Raw genomic sequence first — 23874 nt, forward strand, 5'->3', positions numbered from 1 at the left:
AGGCATAAGGCACAATTTTTGCCTGTATGCCCCAGGGTTGTGCCATCATACACACCTGGGTATGCTGCAAAGTGTCTGCACAGATATATCAGGGGAGGAACTGAGCGGTAAGCAGATTAAAAGTGAAGCAACATATTTTTTTTTTAAGAAGTAGCAAGAAATTTGGATCATAATGTTCTCTTGTTTTTATTACGTCGCACTGCCTGCTCAGGAGAAGCTGGAAGTGTGTTATCACACTTCCTTCTCCCACAATTCTTTGCCAGCTGTGATTCCATGTTTGCTGCACCTTTTCAGCACAGAAGGTAGCAAGGTAGGCCAAACAAGGCTCATCAGCACTGGGACTGAGTGGGGAGAGCTGAAACAGCTTGCCGGGAACGGCATGTTCTCTGCCTCAAGCGAATAAGAACCTATATACTAGACCCATTTTCATGGCATGGGTTGGCATGTCCGGATGCACGTGGCACAGGAATGCATGGCTCTTCTAATCCATATGCATCCTATATGGCAGGTTAAGTCTGTGTTTCAGCACACGATCGTTCTCATGCATGCTGTGGTTGGCACTAGCAGTGGAGAGTAATACCATTGCATTCTGGGTGGCTGGGAAGAAAAAGGAGCAGCAGCCTGTGTGGTCCTGCGGTGGCTTGAGGCACCAGTGGAGTGGAAAGGCCCAAGGGGCTGGTGGGCCATTTCCCAGCCTAGGGAGTGAGGGAGTGCAATGAACACTGCTCCTGGACTGCCTAGGGAGATGTTCAGCAGCACTATGGAACATACTTCTGCATCACCTTGAATGGTGAGGCAAGAAAGCGCACTAGAACAGTGGTTTTCAAACTGTTACAAAGCAGCCATTCTGCATCACCTTGAATGGTGAGGCAAGAAAGGGCACTAGAACAGTGGTTTTCAAACTGTTACAAAGCAGCCAATCTCAACCTGGTGCCCTTCAGATGTGTTGGGCTACGGGCCTGTTCAGACGACATGCTAATCCACGTTTATGCCACTGACCCTTTCGGAGCAAATGGTTAGTGAGCATGTTTAACCTGTGGTTACGTAGCCACCTTGGTTAGGAATGGTTCACACGACACACTATGCCATAATGTTTAGCTCAAAATGCTTAACCATCGTGGCTTAGTGTGTCACCCGAACAGGGTCTATAGCTATCAGGCTGCTCTAGAGGCTTCTTCAGAAATGGGTAAATTGTTCTTCAGTGAGAAGATCAGCAGTGGGAGAAAAGTTCCTCTTGAAACATTCACCACTACCAGTCCTCAACTTCCCTGCACGGTGCAGTAATGAGCGTGCTCTAGGGATGTACTTGCAGGTAGCATGAGGTGACACTGAGGCCCAGTCCCACATGTACACCAACCTTCCCTCTACCCAGTGCCCTCCAGGTCTGCTGGACTACAGCTTCCATCATCCCCAGCCAGCATAGCCATGGCTGGGGGTGATAGAAGTTGCCCAAAACATTCAGAGGGAGGGCACCAGGTTGGGTAAAGTTGCTGTACGTCCTAAAATATTTCCCAGAATCCTCTGCTACGTGCAGGGGTTCTAGAGCAGATGTTGAGGGGTTCCTCACTAGCTGAGTCAATGTGGAAAGTATTTATTCATTCATTTCTTACATGTATATCCTACCTCCAAAGATCTCAAGACAGCATATACCACCCCGTATTATCCTAACAGCAACTCTCTTAGGTAGACTTGGTTGAGAAAATGTGATTTGCCCAAGGTCACCCAATGAGCTTCATGGTGAAGGGAGGATTTGAACCCAGCACTCTAACCACTACATCACACTGGCTTTGAATAGGTTCTCTGAATGGAGAGCCATGGCTCCTGGCACTATCAATTAGAAAGCATTGTGCATCTTTTCCATCTTTTTCTCCTTAATAGATTTTCTGCAGAAAGAGAAAAGCCAGAGGAAGTGTTTGGTCATGAGAAGATGTCATCATCTGGACCCCCGGAAAAATTCTGTGAATCAGGCAGCGCTGTGGCGCTATAAAAGCCTCATCTGGAAGCACTCAGCAAACCCTTTCCACATTGACTTCACAGTTGACAAACCCATGGGTGGCCGCCATGGAATTCCTGTGTGTTGCATTGGGCATGGGAGGGCGCTCAGTTTGCGTGAAGTACCAAGCAGACCTGTAGTACCCAGGCCTTCCTTGTCTTGTGCGAACTGAGAGCTAGCCCTTGAACACGCCCACCACTGCTCTGCAATGCATTATGGGGGAGGCTGGTTAATAGTGGGCACTCTGTTTTTCAGAAAACTTGTCCGCCATTCCTGAGCTTCTCATTGGAGAACCCCCATACAAAATCTCTCCTGAAACATGGGTGTTAAAAGCACTGTACTAGAAGAAGCCCTGTACTGCGAAGGGTTGGAGACAGTAGAAAAGGTTGCAGCCCTTGGGAGCGTTCGTGTGTGTGTGTGTGTGTGTGTGTGTGTGTGTGTGTGTGTGTAGGGTGCGTTTTGGTGGGGGGGGAGGGATAACAGCAGCAGAATGGAAGATTCCATTGCATGATCCCAAAGAGGGCGGCAACGAGTCGACAGAGTAACTGAACAGTACCATTGCATAGGACGCATGTGAGAGATGGGGAGCAAAATGGAAGTCACCATTGCATAGTATGAATGTGGGGGGAAGGAAGGGAAATCATATGGTATAGACCGGATGGGGGTGGACAGCGCCACTGCCCCAGGCACTGAGTCATTCCCAGCATGGCTGCCCTATGCCGGCGGGGCTGGGCCTAGCTCCGCCGCTTCACCTCCATGCCTTTCCCTCTCCCTGTGCCCCCCTTCTGCTCTTCCTCTTCCCCCTGGCCCATGCAGACACCCCACAGGGCCCGGGACAGGCGTTCCTTGCTGGGCACAAGCCAGGGCCCAGGGGCCAAGTCTGACCGTAATTTCCGGCTCAGCTTGGGGGAAAGGAGCTTGCAGCTGTCCCCGCCGCCCTCCACGCCCTTCCCTTGCTCCCGATGTCTCCAGCCCCGCTCCCCGTCGTCGTTTTCATCGTCTTTTTCCTCCCCCTGAGCCTTGGTGGAGCCGTGGTGCGGCCGGCTCGGCTGGCGGGCTTTGGGGGGCGGCGGCTGCTGTTGCCGCCTGCTGCTGGCAGAAGCTTCCCGGCTGCTCCCATCGTAGAGGTTCTGTCCCTGATATTGGGGGCTCCCAGGTGGGTTTGATCTCCGGTGCCGCTGCCTGGCTTTGTCCTCGGCCTCCGGCACCTGGTGCAACTTGGCGGGGCTCTGGCTGTACTCACGGTCTAGGAAAAAGAGGAGTGGGCAGAACGAGGGAGATTAGGCCTTGAAGGGATTGCGGAGAGGGCAGCAGGGTGGGGGGTGGATCTGAAAGAAGAAAACAAAACCCTCACCCCCAAATACACCCTGCCCCAAGGCAGGGTTGCCAACTTTAAACACCACCACCCCCGGCATATTATGGGCAACGCCAGAGGGATGGAAGCAGGACAGGTAGATCTTAGTAGGTTAGCATCTGACTTCCCAGTTACCTCAGCAGTGGTTACCTGACAGAACACAGCTTGATTGATCAAATCAGGGAAGCACTCACAGGTTGGCAACCCTGCCTGCCTCTAGGCCTACTTCTACCTGGAATTCTGCATCCCTCAGGATGTTCCTCTATGATTCGTTGCCCCTGAAACTTTACAGCAAGTGTGGGCAAGTGTTATGGCCTACAACTCCCATCAGCCCTAGCCAGCTTAGCCAATGGTGAGGGATTGTGGGAGTTGTAGACCAAAACATCCAGGAGGCCACACGTTACCAACCCCTGCCTTAGTGAGGAACTGCTTCTTCTTGGGGTATCCCAAGAGGGACTCCGGTTTCTTCAGTCTACTGCCCCTTTGGTCTCCAATACGAATGTGGCCTTTAGGAAGCACCACAGCTTTGATGATATGGGCTCTAGCCTCTGCAATGCTTTCCTCTGAATAGCCAGCCAGAGTGGCTGGGGCATGCTGGGAATTGTAGTCCAACACGTCTGGTGAGCACCTTATCCTCTGCATGCCCAACAGGTGCAGGTCCATCTGTCAGGGCTTCTGAGCACCCTTGCAAAAACGATTCTAATCAAGCTTCTTTCCCACCCTTAGGATTTCCGGAGGGCTTCACAGTAATGGGGTCTTGGAGAGCTAACACAGGGGCAGCTTTAAAACACACCGCTTGCTTGGAAAATGTTTGTCCTTGCCAGGTTGGAGGGAGGATTATATAGGTTGGAGGTGCTAGATGGGTACAGCAAGTTTCAGTGGGTGTGGGGAGGGGTGTTTTGGGGTGGGGTGGAATCCAGTAGTACAGACACGGGTCCATAACGGCTCACAATGTACTAACATGTGGAAGAGGGATTCCGAATAAACCAGAGAGAAATGGAAAATGAGGGAGGTAATCAGAGGCGATGGTAGCTACGGGCAGGATACAAATATATCACAATTCTGCACCATGAAAGCTGAATTCTAAGTTACACAAACCTGAATATTTAGACTGCACTATTTGTCCTGCTTCTACTAGTCAATGGCCCACGATGGGCACTGAAATCTCATCCCCTGTAGCCTGGAAATCCTACTCTCTACTCTTAAGATTTTACCAAGTATTGCTCACATCCTTTAAATCTTATCATCAAAATCCTAAGGCAAGGATAGGGAACCTTTGGCCCTCCGGTTGTTTTTGGATTGCAGCTCCCATCATCCCTAGCCAGCGTAGCCAATGGTGAGTGATGATAGGAGTTGCAATCCAACAACATCTGGAGGACCACACATTCTCCATCCCTGCCCTAAGGCCCCGTTCAGCAGACACCTTAAACCACAGCTCTAACCATGGTGAATAAAACTTTTTGTCTTAGACACCGTGGTTAAAGCCATGGTTTAAGGTGTCTTCTGAACACAGCGCAGCTTTCTGGCTTAACCACCGTGATTAAAGCCATAGTTTACGTTGTCTTCTGAATGGGGCTAATGTTAGGGCTGAATTAAAATGCACTATAAAAAGACTTTGAATGGGTCCTTCAGCCCATTGAACTGGCAATGGGGGTTATGACATTACAGGCACCAGCCAGTCAGTGCTGTCCATAGGTTGCTTCTGCTACAAACATACAAAACTGGTATTTTCAGAGCTCAGACTTGGAAAAGGAAAAGTGTGTTTGGTCTGAACCAAAGGAGGGTGCTTATAAATGGGCCTCCGCATCGCTATGGATTTGTGCCTGTCTTCAAGCTGAGATTCCCAAGTGCTTATGCAGAATTGCAGAATACACACAGGCTTGGCTATGGGAGAAGGTTCACTGGGGTGATGCTGGGGAAAGAGAGGAGGGAGACTAAGGAAGGGTATTAAATTGGGGTGGGGGGAGGGAGGGGTGGCTCCAGCAGGATCATCTCCCCCTGGGGAATGAGATGGAAGCTGCCCTAGCACCTGCTGCAGATTTTTGGCAGTAGTTCCCTGGGAGACTAAAGAAGAGAGAGGGGCTGGGCTGAGTGGTTCTGTTGGTCCCACTGGGTTCTGGGCACCCACCATTTATGTTCGACCCGTCCCACGAGGCAGAAGCAGGGCTCCCCCCGGGGGGAGTTGGTCACGCAGAGAGCCAGGCTGGCCAGCGGCTGCCCTGTGGGGCGGAGACAGATGGAGACTTGGGGGGAGCAGGGAGAGGAAGCAATAGGGGGGGGGGGGTTACAAGGCCGGCACAGACCAGGAGGGGTGGGGGATGAAGCCGTCACAGACCAGAAAGGTTAAGATGAGGTTGGCACAGATTAGACAGAGGGGGATCAAACAGCACCAGGCGTGGGGCGATGTATGGGTGGGGGGTCAGACGGACGAAGGACGATAGGGCAGGAAAGAAAAGAGAAGAGGAGAGAGGGATGAATATTGAAGACCCAGAACCTGCCTCTCTGCAGAGACCTTCCAAAGGGAAGATACAAGTGCAGCGGGGGTACATTTGGGGGGGGTTATTACGAGATCTATCACAATGGGTTAGAACACCTCTCTTGCAGCAAGAGAGAGTAATGGTGGGATGCCTCCTCTCCCTTTGCTTAGGAGCGGAGGGTAGAGTTGCCAGAGCACTGTACCATTCACACGGGTCACTCCGGGCCATCCCATCTGTGCTGGAATGCGTTGTTGCATGCTGCGTAAGTGGCGGGGTGAGCCCGGGTCTGACGATCTCTACTGTGGCGGAAGAAGAGAGCGGAGGGACCAGGAGAAGGGCAGGGAAGAGGCATAGACATACCATAGTCGGGAACGAAGCCGTTGCCCCTCTTCAGCACTAGGCGTATCCGGCTACCCCCGCTGCGGATGTGCTCCACAGCTTGCGCATGCGTCATTCCTGCCGTAGACTCCCCGTTGATCTCCACCAGCTGGTCGCTCACCTGCAACCGCCAGAGCGTTTTAGTGTCAAACCCACCATCGCTGCCAAGAGGTTAGGGTTGGGGGCTTGAGATGTCACATGAGGCTTCTGCACTGTTTTGCGTTTTCCTCCACAACCATAAGGGCTAGAAACTTGCTTATTTAAAAAAAAATAGATAAAAAGTGAAACTCCTGGGATGACGAACTCTGCACAGGATATGAGATTCTTGCTTGGCAATGCTCAAGGTGTGCGGAACACACACAGTTCCACCTATCGGGGGTGTAAAAATTGCAGCCCACCAGACCCCCACCCACCCTTTTCTCTGTCGTCATGGTGGCACTGCCTGGAGTTTCCCACCAAGGGAATCCCCAGGCTTGTGTGTATATTTGTGTGTGTGCATGTATTCATGTGCATGCATGCTTGTGTGCAGGTGTCTGCAGGTGCAGCCCAATGCGGCCCTCAGAGCCAAAAAGTTTATGCACCCCTGACCAATAGATTGGAGCCCATCCAGGGGAATGTGGATAATAACAGTACTTAGCATTAATGTCACACTTTTAGAGTATTCAAAATGCTTCACATGCATTATCTCAGTAATCTTTACAAAGTATGTCTGATAGGCCAGTAGCACAAAGGGTACTTAGCAAGTTCATGGAGGAGGTCAGATTTTAACTGAGCACTTCCTGGCTCCTAGTTTTGTACTGCAGAACTGCATGTTATACATGTGCTTCCTGTACATTAGGGCTTCGTACCCTGAATTGTGGCATAGAAAAGGAGATTTGAGCAGTTGCTGCAGGTTATTCTATAATGTTGCAGGGGTCTGATCAGCTATAAATGTTGAAATAAGGGAGCAGAAGCCTTAAGCATTGAACAAGGTGGCAAACCAGGTGTGTTAGATGTAGAATAGCTTTGCCCAACCTGGTGTCCTCTAGGTATGCTGGCCTGCAGCTCCCATCATAAGAACATAAGATGTGCCCTGTTGGATCAGACCGAGGATCTCTCTTTTCCAGCACTCTGTTCACACAGTGGCCAACCAGCTGTCGACCAGGGAGCAACAAATAGGGCATGGTGCAACAGCACCCTCCCACCCATCTTCCCCAGCAACTGGTGCACACAGGCTTACTGACTCGGATCATGCTGTCTGGATATGATGGGAGTGGTCCAAAATGCCTGGAGGCACCAGGTTGCCTGTACCTGTTTTACAATGGGCTTCCAAAACCTGGTGACCCATACTGGTTGGGGATGATGGGAGTTGCAGTCCAACCCACCTGTAGGGCACCAGGTTGGGCAAGGTTATTCTACAACATCTAACACACCTGGTTGGCCAACCTCTTCAACAATTAGGAGCCCCAGCCAACATGGTCAATGGTCAAGTATTTTGGAAGTTGTTGTCCGAAACATGTGGATATAGACATTTTTCAGCCTCTCATAATACTAGAATCCAGGGTCATCCCATGAAGCTGATTAGAGGGAGATTCAGGACAAATAAAAGGAAGGACCTCTTCACACAGTGCATAGTTAAAATATGGAACTCACTACCCTACCCTGTGCCTGTTTGCATTCTCTTCCCCTCCTTATTGTTTTATTATGATTTTATTAGAATGTAAGCCTATGCGGCAGGGTCTTGCTATTTACTGTTTTACTCTGTACAGCACCATGTACATTGATGGTGCTATATAAATAAATAATAATAATAATAATACCACAAGATGTAGCGATTGCCACCAATTTGGATGGCTTCAAAAGGGGGTTGGATAAATTCCTGGGGGAAAGGCTATCAATGGCTACTAGCCCTGATGGCTGTGTGCTACCTCCAGTGTTCGAGGCAGTAAGCTTGTGTGCACCAGTTGCTGGGGAACATGGGTGGGAGGGTGCTGATGCATTCATGTCCTGTTTGTGGGTTTCTCGTAAGCAGCTGGTTGGCCACTGTGTGAAGAGAGCGCTGGACTAGATGGACCCTTGGTCTGATCCAGCAGGGCCCTTCTTATGTTCTTACATCTGGAGGGCACCAGGTTGCCTACCCCTGTTGTAAAAGAATACAGATATGATGTGGTTCATGGCTGACATTAGTCTGATAAATCAGACAGGGAATCAGAAACTGGGATTGACCATGTGTATGTAGAGGAATCTTAGGCCCTCCTTGCTGCTATGCCTCTGACAGTGAATTTATCTGCAGGAGCCAGCAAGAGCAGCTTCTCAAGCCAGGGAGAGAAATGTTATATCCTGCTAAACGTCTGCATGTCAAGCTATAAAAGAGGCTGGCTGAAAAGTTGGTTGGCGACCCTAGGATCAGATGGTAATGGAGGAAAACTCCGTTGCATTTGCTGTGCAGCCTGTTCTTTGCTGCACTGTTGCTGCCTTTTTGTTCGCTACAGTAAAGCTCTGTCTATCTGTCTTTCTGTCACAGAATGGTTGGATGCCTATCAATTTGGAAGCAAATGGGGGCCACTGAAAAATAAGGTGATGCTTTCCACATACTTTTAGGGAGTTACTACATATTCAGAAGTATACACCTTGTAAATAACAATAAAAACAAATACATTTTAAGAACTCCAAATAGCCCTGAATGCTCCAAGGGCCTGTGACCTCCCAGGAACTACAAAATGTGGAGGTCGTAGAGACAAGAGACCTTTCAGAGCAGCTTATCTTATCATCTGGAGGAGGAACTTCTAGGTTTACACTGAGCATGAAAGAGAGCTGACTAACACCCTGGATTTCTCCACTGTTTTCTATGGACAGCTCTGCCAGCTAGGGATGATGGGAGTTGTAGTTCAACACATGTGGAGGACACCAGGCTGAGGAAGGCTGGTTTCTCAGTATCCTGGAGGTGAGCATTAGGTTGGGAGGATGGACCCCCGTTTAAAAAAACCTCCCCCGTGTCATCCTCTCCCCCTTTCTCTCCCCACATGCCAGCCCTGACCCTGAGCTCTTTAGCACTATATCGCCACAGCAGGGGAAGAAGGTTTCAGGAGTGTGAGAAAGAAAGAAAAAAGTGTCCTCTGCAAATTACATTACAAGCCCCCACTTCCAGGCTGACTGGAGCCCTGAACATATATACGTTTCTGTCACACTCTTGCATGGGGCACCGAAGTGGTCTCCCATTCAACGAACATACCCAGTCCAGCCCACCTGCCTAGCCTCAGCCACACCGCACCACTGGGCACTGCCAGGAGGCCATTCCCTGGGAGTGTCACATACCTGGATCTTGCCACATTGCTGGGCTGGTCCACCCTCCATGAGAGCCAAGACATAGATGTCCATGTTATATTCACTTCCGCCTCTCAGACTGAAGCCAAAGCCATTGGGTCCTCGGAGCAGCTCCACAGAATATTGGCCAGTCTCCTACAGTGCACAGAGAGACCACAAACCAGAGAATAAAGCTGGGTCAAACTTCTTTTTAAACCACAAAGCCAAAAGAATTGCTTTGATGGATCAGACCATTTAGGCAAGGGGGGGAATGTGAGTCCTGGCCCTCCAGGTGTTTTGGCCTACAACTCCCACCATCCTTTAACCAGCATAGCCAATGGTTATGTTGCCTCAAACATCTGGGGGGCCACAAGTTGCCCACTCCTAATTCTAAGGGTTCTTCCAGTCGGGGGGCTCCTAAACGAAAGGCATTGTGCAGCGATTCCGTCTCTTCCTCCTTAACAGATTTTTTTTCTGGTAAGAAAGAGAGAAGGAGAGGGGGAAAAACATGGGAGGTTGCGAACTAAAGACAAAACATCGTCTGGACCCTGTGTAAAATTCTATGAATGCGGCAGGACAACTGGAGGATAAAAGGCTTGTCTGGAAGCACCCCAGCAATCTGTCTCCAAGAGCCGCAGCCAGTGGTGCTGGGAGCTCACAAGCAGCGTAGGGCTTGATGGTGGCGGCCATCCAATCTTGTTTGCCCCAGCATCTGGTGCTCAGAGGTGCACTGCCTTGGATCATGGAGGTTCCATCTGGTTAACATAGCTAATAGCTGCCAACTCATATTTCTTCCATGATAAAATCCTTTTCTAAAGCCATCAAAAGGGGCAGGTCACACCCCGCACGTACACCTCACTCGATGATTCTCGGCTGAAAAGCACTGCGTGTTCAAGATGATGTAAGGTAGCACAAGGGTTTATGCAACCGCTTGCTGCCAGATCAGGAGCAGTGAACATATCTTATGTTTGGATTTCTCATGCCTCGGAATGAATTGCAGTTTTAAAATCCTATGTAGCAACGTACAATAACGTCAGAAGTCATTGAAATGTGTGCTCAAACTAGTTCACCCACTAGAAGCATATCTCTATCCATTAAAAGGTGGCCTAACTTAAAAAATGTTCTTGACTGTGCTTCCAAAAAATTGCTAGGGCTTTACCAAACCTCCAGGTGAAGGGAGTTCTGCCATGAGGGGGCAGTCATTGAGAATACCTCTTAGCATGCACTTGCTACCCAAATGTCACGATTACAATGTATTGTTATTACTAGCAGTTGGCACAAGGCACACGCTCACTGACACCCTTTGCTTCTTTTCCCCCTTGCTCCCTAACAGCTGTCTTATGGATTTGTCCTTCCCTTTTGGAAACATTTCTGGGTGTTGTCATGCCCACAGGCGATTTCCAAGTTGAAGTGCCACTCCAATGCCACCAGCCCTGGGCCGATGGGTGGGATGTTTTCCCCTGGGCATTTGTCTTTTACTGTGGAAAGCAGTAATAGTGGAGGTGGTAAAGAGATGGAGAAGACAATCATTTGGGGCAAGAACTGAGGGCACCAGGTTTCGGGGTGGAGAAGGGAGTCCATGCAGAGCTTCGGAGGAGGAGCAGGAAAGGAGAGCAGCTAGCTCTGACTCACCCTTAGCTCCACTTCCTCTCCCTCCTACCATCTTAACATGCCTGCATTCCTCCTTACCACCTAACCCTAGTGCCCCAAATATCCCTTTCCCATGCAGGTTTCCCAGCTGTCCATTCCTGGGCTTTCAATACCTGGGGCTGAGAGAGGCGGTAGGTGGGGCTCCGAGGACATTCGCCCACTTCAATATCAGCCGTGTTCAAATCGCTGGGAACTCCTGGAAGCAAATGAAGAGGGTCAACCTGTCTTTCTTCCTTTACTCCACCCCCCCCGGGGCCTACCCTTCCCCCTCCTCAGGCCTAGGGCCAGCATCAAGGGTCAGGCACGGCCAGGCACTTGCAAAAGGCCCACCCCAGTACCAACAAGATCCTCCTGGACTTGCTCCTCCTGTTCACCGTTGGAACCTCTTTGTTCACCTGCCTCTCGCTCTGGCCCAGACAATGGTGGCAGCGGTGGTGAGGAGGAAGAGCAATAGAGGCCATTGACAGGCAGAGAGGTAGCAATGATGGGAACCTAGATGAAGAGCAATAGCAGCTGGTGACCATGGTGGTGAGAAGGCAGACCCACTGAGGGAGGGCCCTCAGGAGGGGGCCCGGCCCAAAAGCCCTCCAAACCTGCAGCTGGCACTGCTCCGGCCTCTGGTTTCTACTTCCTGGGCCATTGGGGCTACAGCTTCCCTTCCTCCCATCTTTTTCCTTCCTCACTCCCATCTTCTGGGCTTCTTTGCTCCCCACTTTAGGCCCCTGAATGCGCCTCGCACCAATGCCCCACCCCGGCAATCGCTTACCCATGTCCTTGCGATTCCGGACCCTCATTCGCACCCGGCTCCCCGCCTGCCGGAAGAGGCCTCCGACGTCACCCTGGGACAGCCGCGCTAAGAGCCCACTGTCTTCCTGATGAGAGGGGCCCTCTTCCTGATGGGGCAACAGGGAGCTGGCTGGCAGGAGAGAGCAGATGGATCAGCAGGGGAGGATGGGAGCAAGTACTGCCTCCATCTCTTTAAATAACAGTCATTTATTTCAGACCTGGAACCCACATGACGTGTTGGGTAGCAATGCAGTACTGGATGAATCCTAACCCACCAGCTGACGATCTCCCTCACCCAGTAACCCAGTGGTAACCCTGCCCTTCCTCTGACGATAGGCCTGTTCAGAAGTCACCTTAATCCATGGCTTTAACCACAGTGAATAAGGCTTTTTGCTTTATTCACCATGGTTAAAGCTGTGGTTTAAGGTGTCTTATGAACACAGCCTGGCCTTAGGGCTTAACCACCACGGTTAAAGCCACAGTTTAAGGTGTCTTCTGAATGGGGCCAATGACTTTGTTTTTTAAAACAAAATCTGCCCATGAGGCCATATGGCAGAAATTTCTGAGGGATGGGACAAGTTATCAGGCTCTGAACCTGGAAGGGTTCACATCTGGCTAGGAGCAGCCTGAAGTGGCCCACTTACCAGTCAAAGCCATTTGCCCTCCAAGACCCCCACTGGAGAAGGTACCATCTACAGAGCCAGGCCTATCATCAGACAGAGTGAGGTGGCCGCCTCAGGCAGCAGATGCTAGAAGGTGGGGAGCAGTGGCACGGTGTTAGAATAGAGTGTGCGGCAAGCAGCCCACCTTTTGCCCCCTCAGCAAGCCTGCTGTCACTCCACCAGTATTAAAGTAGGATTCAGCTGCCAGTCAAGTCAGCTTTTGTGTGTGGAATGGGCAGGTACCATCTCACACTTTGACTCAGGCCTCAAAACAGCTTTGATGGTCCGTGACAACATGAGGCCATTCACTGGCTCCACTCCAAGCCAAGCATCAACCTTTATTTATTTTATTTATTTAATATATTTATTTATTCCATTTATATCCTGCCTTTTTTCCTCCAAGGAACCCAAGGTGGCATACATAATCCTCCTCCTCTCCATGTTATCCTCACAACAACAACCCTGTGAGGTAGGCTGAGCTGAGAGTCCGTGACTGGCCCAAAGCCACCCAATGAGTTTCCATGGCCCAGTGGGGACTAGAACCCGGATCTTCCGACTCCCACGCCAACACTTTAGCCACTGCACCACAATCTTTGCTTGTCATCATTGGGGCTACAGCTGTATTTTGGACCCTGTCCAGGCCCCATCTGCCTTCCCGTGGAGCAGGGGTGGAGAACCTCAAGCCTAATGTTCAAACCTAGTCCTCTTGGGGTCCCAATCAGACTCTCTGGGTTTCCCCAGATTGGCCACACCCTCTTCTCCTGGCCATGCCTCCTTTCCCAACTGCCAATCATTGAGTGGTATCCTGGCCTTTGTGCAGTTTTTCCTCCATTCTAAAAGGTTAAAATTCCTTTCATTTCTGGCAGTAAGAGTGTTAAGTTTAAATATGCTGATACTGCTGTCCGACCTCTTTTTTCCTTTGGCCCCACCCCTTTTCCTTCAGCCCCACCCACCACTGAAATGTGGCGCCCAAGAGCTTCTCTGAAATAAAATTTGTCCCTTGGGTGAAAGAGGTTCTGCATCCCTGCCTTGGCGCCTTCTACAGGGCCTAAGCCACTTGCTTCTGGTGCAATAAACTCACAGCCTCATTAGAACAGGGCACCCATGGTTTCTGCTCCCCATGGCTCCAGCCCAATTCATTTTGGTGCCTGTGGTGGAAAACCCAAATGGTGGTCCTCCCCACACACCAGTTAGCATTGGGCACAATTTGCTAGGAAGTGCCCTTGCACAAGCCCTGGTTAAAAAAACACTGAGGTCCGAATCACGCCTACCTTTTAAACATAGCAGCACAAGAAGGGCCCTGATGCTGGATCAGACCAAGGGTCCATCTAGTCCAGCATTCTGTTCACACAGTGGCCGACCATTAAAGCGCTTTAATGATCACCCCGGAATCTTCCTCCACATCTGTTAATGTGCATTACCAAAGTTCACAGATGATCCTTTCCTTGCTTTAAATATCACTGCACCCCCTCAAGCTTGTGCAGAAAAAGATGCTCCCCAATCTGCCTGCTGTGGGGTCTGGCCCAGACCACACCACCCTGCCATGACTAAGCTCAGATGCCACCCAGGCACAGGTCTTCTTCTAGGCCAACTCCTCCCCCATTTCCTCCACCATCTGACTCTCTGCTCTCCAGTGAAACTGGCACAGTCAGGGGAGGAGCTTGTCAGTTTCACTGATGCCTGAACACCCTTCTTGCACAACCTTTGCTTGGGGTACCCTTGGCTCTTTCTCTTTCCCCCAAAATGCTGAGAACCAGAATTGCACCTGAAAGGAAAACAAGCATATCCAAAAAATGCACTTTCCCTGCCCGCATAATGCTGGTGCCCCAGGAGTTTGCATATTTGTTCAAGTCAATGTTTACCTGACCGAACCTGAATATTTAACTGAGCTGGGGAGAGGGGGAGGGGAGCTGACCCACCCACACATCACTGTTGGACTCTCCCACAAACACCCAGCGGCAAATCCTTAATTTGCACGAGGGTACTGACACCCCTTGAGGCATATTCACCCATTCTCCAACTCTTGTCATACACCACATACTTTCTCCAACCTCACAACACCAGTGACATTCTCCAGGAACATTTGGGCTGTTTTCTCCTGCACACAGGAGACACTTACAGTTCTTCTTTAGTCCCCAATGCATTTCTCACAAACACTGTCAATAGCCTCTAGCACAAACATTCTTCCACACAACTCCCTCACCATCACCACCCCAACCCTGTGCCTCACATCTCGGGGCTGGACAGACTCCACACCATTTTCTTTCTTGAATCACAGAATCCACCCAGCATGTGGGTGTGGGGGAATCATACACTTAGAATTAAGGAACTTGGTTTCAGTTCTAGTACAGAAAACTGCTTTGTTTTTTAAATTTATTTATTGCATTTATATCCCGCCTTTTTCCCTCCAAGGAACCCAGGACAGCATACATAATCTTCCTCCTCCTCCTCCTCTCCATTTTATCTAGCAGTTTTCACTAGTAGAACTGAACTCACCCACAAACTTCCACTCCTGGTTTTCTTCATTTAAACAGTCTAATTTAGAGTGGCAGGAGGGGGTTCTTATTGTTGTTGCCGCTGTTATCCAGTCCGGAGACAGAAACCCTTGCTGATCATCCACAATTCCCCCAGAGATCTATGGGGAGATCCCAACCTACATTCCGCCTACCCTGGACATTTGCCAGCCCCTTCACACCCTACAACATCTGTTCACCTCACACCCTCTTCAGCCTCACCCCCCAAATAAGCCCAGTTCCCCGAACTAGAAGGATCAAAGGGCTTTCGCACAGCTGAAACAGTAGTGACTTTGATTCTTTGTTGACAGACCTCACCCACACATACACATTCCCAATTTGGACGATATATGACCAACCTGACAAATGCAGTCCCCAATATAATCAATCCTTCCTTTCCTGCTAAACAAATCACAAGCCCTCCCACAACGAACAGGTCTCACCCCATTTAATGAAGGAGCCCCCGCTTTTTTGGCTCCTTTGGACGCCTCTAATAATGATCCCTCTTTCTCCCCTTTCTGCAAAGAAGAACTCCTGCTGCCCACCTCCACCCCTGTCCGCCCCATCAACTACAAAGCAAATGTTGCAGGAGGTGGGTATTTACGTTTGAAGTCCTGGATGTGGCGCAGAAAGGTTTGGACCTGCTCGAACATTTTCAAGGTAGGTGGATGGAGAGGAGCGGGGTTAAAGCAGGGAGTGGGTTTATTCTCCTCCTCCTCCACCCACTCCAAGGCTGCTCCTGCTTTTCCAGCAACCTTCTCCTTTCGCCATTCTTCTCCGTCCCCCTCTCCGGAATTTCTCCCTCCGCCTGATAAGCCAAGGGCTTTCAAGGGAGGGGATGGAGTGGCTGAAGCTTAACCTGTTCAGAGCCAGGAGGAACAAAGTTGTGTGTATACAGAGAGTTCCTGGTTACTCCACTCTCCGTAGAGGAGCTACGTTGGAGGCACTTCCTTGTTCCATTCCCCAAATACAGGTAGTGGGCGAGAGACAGGTGCTTCCTTAAAGGGTCGGAAACCAATTATAAATTGAGAAGAGAACTCTGCCCTGCCTGGGACAGAAGAGGAGGAGCATATCAAGGCGGCAGCTACACAGATTTTGTACCAGTTTCACTGACGCAGGTTTTCCCAAAGAATTTTGGGGACTGTGATGAAGTTGCTGCTTGACAGTTATGTTATCTTTATCCCTGTCCCCACCTCAAAGAACTACCCCCCCCACTCAGAATTTCATGGGGACAAGGAATGGATGCTAAACCAGTTTAAAGAACAAAGTGTTGTACGGCACTTGAAAGACTAACCAATTTGTTACAGTATAAGCTTTTGTGGACTGGAATGCAATCATATATTCGTTTGTCACGAGACTCTTTGTTGCTTTTGCTGCAACAGACAAACACGGTAACCTGTCTGGAAACTGGAAACCTGCCGTTTAATGTCAGTAGGGCAGATATGCCCAGAAATGGCAGTCTGGGAGTTGCACCTTGCAATCATTTGCTGCCCAACCAGGGGGGTTGGATCTAAGTTTCAGCTGGATCAACTGTGCTGTCAGAAGGGGACTCCCCACACCCCCACTCCGGCCCCTTGAAAATACAACACAAAGGGTCAGGGGACCCTGCTGAACGGGGTAAGCTGTAATGGAAATCCCCCCCCCCCCAATACACAGATACAGCTGAAAGGTCTTCCATGAGCAGAGGCTTTCCTGTTGTGGAAGGCAGATCCTGGATCCAACCCCAAGAATAGACAGTGAAAACAGAAGACTCAATAGGGGCAGACCTTAATTGAGGGACCAGGCAGCTCCTGAATGAGTTGGTATCTATCACCATTTCAACTGCAGTTATAACTTGTGACGCTGTGTTCATGTGAAGCCTCGTATCCTGTTGCTTAGCATTGTGCTGCTGGGAATCAATTAGTTTGTAAGTTTTTGCATCTTAATGCCACGTCCTTGTTCATACATTCATCTCATCAGCTCCCTTTTAGGCTTGGTGGGAAAGCAGGACCCTTCGCATGCTCCTGCCAAACGTACATTGTAACGTGTGTGATGCAGCCATACACACGAATGACTTGCATGATCTTCAAAGGTTGGAAAAGGACTCGGATTTTAGCTTTCTGAAATAGAATATCAAGTTTCTAGACCTCATGGTCATTCCAGAAAATGTTAAAAGGTGAAGGTTGTGTCTGTTGAAAGCCTGCAAATTAAAGGGGATCTTGGGGGCATTTTCAATGAATTGGGTTTCTATTCACTACATAGGTCTCAACAGACCCTAGTCTTGTCCCATTCCTCCTACTGCCATCCACCACCATCTTTTGTTCAGACCCCTATCACCCCACTGCTAAGATATTTTGCATGAGGCCCAGCTTTGACTCCCTTTTGTATCCATTGAAGACAACAAAAAAGCAGGACCTTTTTAGCAATGGCACCCTCTTTATTGAATTTTCTCTCCAGGAAAGCTAAGCAGGTTTCCTCTATTTCAACTTGCAGACCCATTTTTTCAATCCCTTTTTATTCAAGCAGACATTTGAAGCAGGGGAGGGTAAGAAAGGCTAATTTTAATTTGAGATTGTTTTATGACATAAAATTCATGTAGTGATGGGTTGGCTGCTTTTTGGTTATTTTAAAGCTTTAGGATGCTGCCCTATTGACATTTTATGATATGTTATAACCATCCTGAGGTTTCTGTACTACCATCTGGTGGGATAAAAAAAGGTAAACATACAGAATTCCAATAACTGCACAAAACCAGTTCTTGCAATGAATTACAGCTTAATGCATGCAACTCAAATATACAGAATGTGTTCAAAGCACATGATTAAGTTAAAAATTTGGGGAGGGGGAGCCAGGCTCAGGCTATTATTCCCAGGTCTGAGCATGTGCTCCTTCTACCACAACCTCACCTGTTCTCCCTGTTTCACCTCCATCTGTTGTTATGGCGATACCACTGCTGCATCCATGTTCTTCCTTGGAACTATCAACACCTCCTGGGGGCTCCCCAGCTCCTCCTGCTGGCCGGGGCCGCCTCAGCCTCTGGGAACAACGAGCAGGACACACAAGTACATCCCGGGGCTCAGGGCCCACGAAGCTGGTCACAGCCAAAGTGTCACCTGGGGGACCTCCCCAAGGATTAGAAGCATCCCTGGGAATTCCTTTGTTGTGAGAAGAGTCAGGCAAGGGATGTTCCCTTCGGAAAGAGCAGTTTTCCTGGGGATGTCTCCGGGAGTGATGATCTGCAGGAATAAGGGGCGGGGAAGAGATATTGCAGTTGAGTAGTACTGAATTGACACCCCCCCCAGCCCCCAAAAACTTCCAAGCCCCATGACACAACCACAGTGTTCTCTACAGAGATTGAAGTACTTTGTAGCATCCCACCCTGAAGCTGCTATACTCACTTCTAGCTCTTAGAACCACACTGGGTTTTTATGTTTGTGTCAATTATGGTTGTTAAGTGTGTGCGCGCTTGTGTGTAAGTCAATTCTGCATATTTTTAGGAAGTGAAAACCGCTGGTTTCAACAATGCTACTGAACTTGGCATTGATTTTGAAGGAGATAGAACCTTTCCATTACAGCCAAAATGAATTTGCACCCCGCAAATACTCCTATGTAAATCCTGACAAGTAAAATTTTCTTTCTTACACTGATATTCTGCCCTTCTTCAATATTTATTTGTTTATTTCATTTCTATCCTGCCCAATACCCAAAGCTCTCTGAGCAAACGTTATAACCGTAAAGTACAACAACATGATAAAACACAATATAAAGCTTTTAAAAGTTTAGAACTACACCAAAGTAAAAACCAGCAGTAGCGTAAAGATAAAAAAACACAAGAATACACTTAAAAACAATAAAAACCGAAGGACTAAAATGCCTGGAGGAATAAAAAGGTGTTCATCTGGCACCAAAAAGACTGCAGAAAAGGTGCCAGGTGAGCCTCTCTGGGGAGGGCATTCTACAACCAGGGTGCCACCAATGAAAAGGCCCTCTCCTAAGTAGCCACATGCCTAACTGTATTTGGTGGGAGCACCTGGAGAAGGACTTCTGGAGATTATCTTACCTTCAACAGAACTGAAGGTAGCGTACGTGCAGTTCCACCCAGGGACTGTTCAGACCCTGAACTGCTTCAGCAAGGATGCTGCTACATCATGCCTATTGAGATCATAGCCTTTTGTGTGTGTGCACTTTGGGGGAATATTTGATATTCCACATCAGTATTCATCATCCAGTGATCTTTTCAGTATCTGTCAGAATTAAATACCAGTCAGTATTTGACAGTATCTGGCAGCTGACATATGGTAGGAATCAGTTATATGAACTTCTATAGCTAGCGACATTTGACAATGGGCTGGTTCGGACGTAATGCTTAACTCTAGTTTAGTCTCATGAGAATAAGCCTACTCTGTCCCCGGACATGAATGCTCTCCACTCCTCCTTCAGCGAAGCTCTGAGGAGATGTTCTGGAGCTTTTGCTACCACTTTAGATTAGCCACAGCTTGTTGTATTGTCTGAGCCCAGATAAACTGTGGTCAATCTTAACTATGATTAATGAAAATAGGCCAACTTCAAACCATAGTTTATGAAGTTAGCTTATATTCAGTAACCACAGTTAAGAATAACCAATGTTTAGGCTTCACAGACATCACACTAAACTGCAGCTAAAACTTCCAATCTACTCCTTACAGCTGCGCTGGAGGAAGAGAAGTAAGGGGGAACACTAGGCTACTTTTTCTAACTCTAATCATGGTTTAGTATTACATCTGAACACAACCAGTATCTGATATGCAGCAGCAATTAGTAAAGGTCATACTGATGTCATTTTTTTGTTTAACCACAAAACATCCCCTTGTCTAGGTTAAACACACACAGACACACACACAAACGAAAAGCATTTTGCAAATGTTGATGTAAAAATCTGATTATGAAATTCAAACATTGATTTTTGGGATCAAATGTCGAAATCAAAATCTGAATTACAGAATATGAAAATTCATTTAATTTTTTATTTAAGCAAATGATTCGCCACTCTTTTCTGGATAATCAGCTTTTTTTTCTTGCTTTTTTTCTTTTTTTTACAATACATTCCCATTGGACTCCACACCTCTCTCAAAGAAGTGATGTGGCACTTTCCCATTTCCTGAGCACTCCTTGTATCTGGGAAAACGTGAGGCTTCCCCATGGAGTGTTTTTCACTGCAACTGTGATTAGCTCATGGAATACGATGATGTCACAGGCAAGCTGTTTATTTATTTTATTTATTTTCAGCATTTATACCCCAACTTTCTAACCAATTTTCAAGGTAGCACTTAAAACAAAAGCAAGGGAGCAAGTATTGGATCTTTTGTATATGGTTTGTAAACGTGAGTTGGGTGAGTGGACATATAAGCTCATTAGGCACCCATGGGGCTTACTATTGGTTTTGCTTATGCTGTAAAACACCATGAACATCAGGGCATCAAATCTCTTTCAACCAGAGGGCCATTTTCAAATCCAGAGAAGTGTTCAGGGGGCACATTCTGGTGGATAGGGCTCAAAGGGGCTGGGACAAAGGAGTGGGCCCAAAATACCAAAAATACCGGCAGATTTTAATGTAAAACTCTTATCACCAGTAATTAAGACTTAGGGGAGGCCTTTCACCCTTTCAGAATGTGAAAAACTGCACCAAAGCTGGGAAATCACCAATCACTAGTCAGGAGAAAGGGGTGGGGCCAGGGAGAGGGGGCATGGCCATTTGAGGATTGGGAGAGCCAGATTTGGCCCCCAGGCCTGAGGTTCATCACCCCTGATGTAAATGGGACAGCTCTGCTTGCACGCGTGCATGAATAAATAAAGCCTTTTTATATCTCATGAGTGCTTAATACACTTCAGATATATTATCGTTACTAGTATTATTACTCCCATGCTGAAATGGGTGTCCGAGGCTAAGGGAATAGTGGTTTGCCTAAGGCAGACTTGAGCAGCTTCACGTTTCAGACTGCGGACATATCTGCCTTTGGTACATTAGCATTAGACTGGTGTTTCCTGTTGCGAATATGCAAAGGGTGAATAACAGATGTGCGTTCTTAAACAACCATATACACCTGCCTGGGATGCCTGATTAGGCCACAGCCTCCCAATTCATGTATATCGATGTTTTAAGTGTGTCCATCTTTCACATGTCAAGTGTTTGCTATGGAAAACACTGTCTGGTTGTTTGTTTATTATTAGATTTATATTCCACCGTTTCTCTCTTGCAAGGAACCCAAGGCAGCTCACACAGTTATCATCCCCATCTCCATTTTATCCACACAACCACCTGCAAAACAGGTTAGGCTGAGAGTCAGAGAATGGCCTAAAGTCATCCTGTCAGCTTCATGTGGAGACTAAAACCCAGTCCAGCACTCTAACCGCTACACAACCCCACCGGCTCTCACAGTTGCACCCAGTACTGCGTAGCCACTCTTAGGGAAGTTGTGGCTAAGTGGAGATTTGAACTGGGGAGTTCTCATCTCACAACTAACATTCTTAAGTCACTTCACTACGCCATTATCATCAGCGCATGCTTGCAGCCATTTTGTGAACCTTTTGGATTCGTTTAATGTAATTACTTATTTGAATTATTTAATTTTAGTACTATACGGTGCCTCTTCTGCGACAGATAATTTGAAATCTAGTTCCTTGTCACTCCCCAAGCAATGATTAGAGCTGCTACCCTGGATTGCTTCCAGGTATCAGGGCCAACCAAGAGATAAAGAGAGGGAGAAAGGCAGCCGAAGAAGGCCTCAGGGCCTTCTCCAGTTGGTCTTTCCCCTCTGTCTCCCACCCCCAACAAGGATTTCAGGAGAGGACAGTCACACCTAACACCTGCTCTAGCTGGATTCTCCCTGCCTCCAGGTTCACCTGTCACCAACTGTCCTCTGGAAAGGATCCTTATGATTGATTATTTAGTGATTTTTAAAATTTCATTTTTTAACATCGCTTAGTGTGATTTTATTATTTTTACGTCACTTGTGAGCTGCCTTGGTATGATTTGTATCTTGAAAGGCGGCATGTAAATAATTGCAATTAATTAATTAAGGCAAACCAGGCAAACGCCTCGTGTGCCAAAATTCCTGGGGTGCTAAGCAAGCGGCTTGTGGAGAAATCCACCGCCTGTGTGTCTGGAGGAGGCACACAAAGGCATCTTCACAGCTTGCCAGCTGAGCGGCATCTGCTGCATTTTAGAGGACACACCTGAGTACCTTCAGACTCAAGCAGCTGCCTGGGGCACGAACACAGTAGTCAAGGGGAGGAAGTCAAAGACATAACTGCCGTTTGTAGTTGTTGAGTGTGTATGTGTGTGTGGTTTATCTCTGTTGGTTGTTGTTAAATTGTTGAAATTAAAAACTAAACAAATTTTTAAAATTGCTATCCTGGTCGACTCTTGATCGTTCATGTGTTATTGTCACGAAGCAAGTTGCTCAGTACATGCCAAGGTGGAGATTAGGGGAGGCGGGGTGGCACGCAAATTTGTAACCTGCCTAGGGCTGGCCCTGCCTCCTGCCATTGCTCACCTTTCCTCTCCACCAGAAGGATCACATCTCCTGTCCGTGTGTGCTCCTGCAAGACACTCTCCACTTCTCCAGGGCTCAGATCCCGGACGTCAGCCCCATTCACCTTGGCGATGACGTCCCCTTCCTCCAGCAAGGGGCATCGCTGCCGGTCCCAGATCTTCATGACCCGAGCCCCTGGCCTGCCCCCACTGAGGGACCCCACTCCAAACCATGGCCCGGAGGGGCTGCGGGGCAAGGGTACCGGGGTGAGGCGGCTGCAGGGACCCCCCCGATGGAGGTGCTGCTCGGCATGTTCCTCTTCATCCCCCAGGCAGGCTTTCGTGCAACAGCGGACGCTGAGTCCACGGGTCCTGCGGGAAGGGGGCGGTCCGGCTTCTTGGCCACAAGCTGGGCCCCGGGGAATAGAGGGGCTGGGGGGCACAGCCCCGTAAGTTGGTGGAGGGCGCCGGGGCAAGAGGGGCTCCCCGTCGGAAAGGCAGGAGCAAGGTGACTGGCGATGGGTATATTGGAGGATGCAGCTCCCGTCAACCACAACTACGACATTCACTGCAATGTGGAAGGAAAATAGAGAGAGCTATCTTTGTCCATGAATGGCAGACAGCAAGACAGTACCCGTTAGAGCCAAGATGAGGGCCGAAACAAACGTTCTGCCATAAAATCTCTTCCAATTTTTTTTAAAATGTCAAATATTCTCCAGATACGATCGTTTGCCAAATATTCGCCCAATATTTGATATCTGCATTTGTCTTCCTATAATATTTGACAGATGACGTGTAATGGATTTAACAGCTAACATGCAACAATGTTTAGTATTTAATAGTATTTAATCGCTACTAAGCAATGGGGTTTAGTATTTGATGGTTGGCAAGCAATAACAGAATTTAGTATTTGCCTGTATTGGATAAGTGACATGTAATGGTATTTAGTATCTAACAGCATTTGATCAATGGCATGTAGTGGTGTTTAGTATTTGAGAGTTGACAGGTTATGAAATTTCATATTTATTTATGTTATATTATTGATGTATATCGTGAGCGGCTTTAATAGCCCAGTGGGGCAGGTTCAAGTGGGGTATACAAGTGTAAATAAATAAACAAATAAATGCCTGCCGAATGTACCAAGAGAGCCAGCAAATCTAAATCATATCAATTCTGAGGCAAATGTCACATTCATAATGCACATTTAAATGGTGAGATTGGAAATTTCAGTGAATTTCAAATACCCATTTCAGCTCTAGCCAGGATGAGGCACTGCTATGGAATGCAAGG

The 23874-nt window shown here is 48.3% G+C and overlaps 1 protein-coding gene across 1 annotated transcript; it reads right to left on the minus strand.

Moving 5' to 3' along the window:
* Window positions 1-27: 27 nt before the first annotated feature.
* On the minus strand, window positions 28-23874 carry MAGIX (MAGI family member, X-linked). The gene is made up of 9 exons (XM_063119457.1): window positions 23829-23874; window positions 22607-23152; window positions 17981-18310; window positions 11901-12050; window positions 11248-11330; window positions 9497-9640; window positions 6185-6323; window positions 857-3239; window positions 28-782 (listed from the first exon to the last, which is right to left on the minus strand). The coding sequence occupies exons 1-8, from the start codon at window positions 23830-23832 to the stop codon at window positions 2728-2730; spliced, it is 1908 nt and encodes a 635-aa protein (XP_062975527.1). The 5' UTR covers window positions 23833-23874; the 3' UTR covers window positions 28-782; window positions 857-2727.

The sequence above is a fragment of the Elgaria multicarinata genome, chromosome 3 (genome assembly GCF_023053635.1).
Source record: "Elgaria multicarinata webbii isolate HBS135686 ecotype San Diego chromosome 3, rElgMul1.1.pri, whole genome shotgun sequence".
Taxonomy (NCBI): Eukaryota; Metazoa; Chordata; class Lepidosauria; order Squamata; family Anguidae; genus Elgaria; species Elgaria multicarinata.

What these genes read in the sequence shown, in the direction of transcription:
- MAGIX (XM_063119457.1), bottom strand. An exon ending in CCTTCTGGTGGAGAGGAAAG is followed by an intron (nt 18,311 to 22,606) that starts GTGAGCAATGGC and finishes TTATTCCTGCAG; the next exon opens with ATCATCACTCCCGGAGACAT. An exon ending in CGGCTTCGTTCCCGACTATG is followed by an intron (nt 3,240 to 6,184) that starts GTATGTCTATGC and finishes TCTTTTTCCTAG; the next exon opens with ACCGTGAGTACAGCCAGAGC.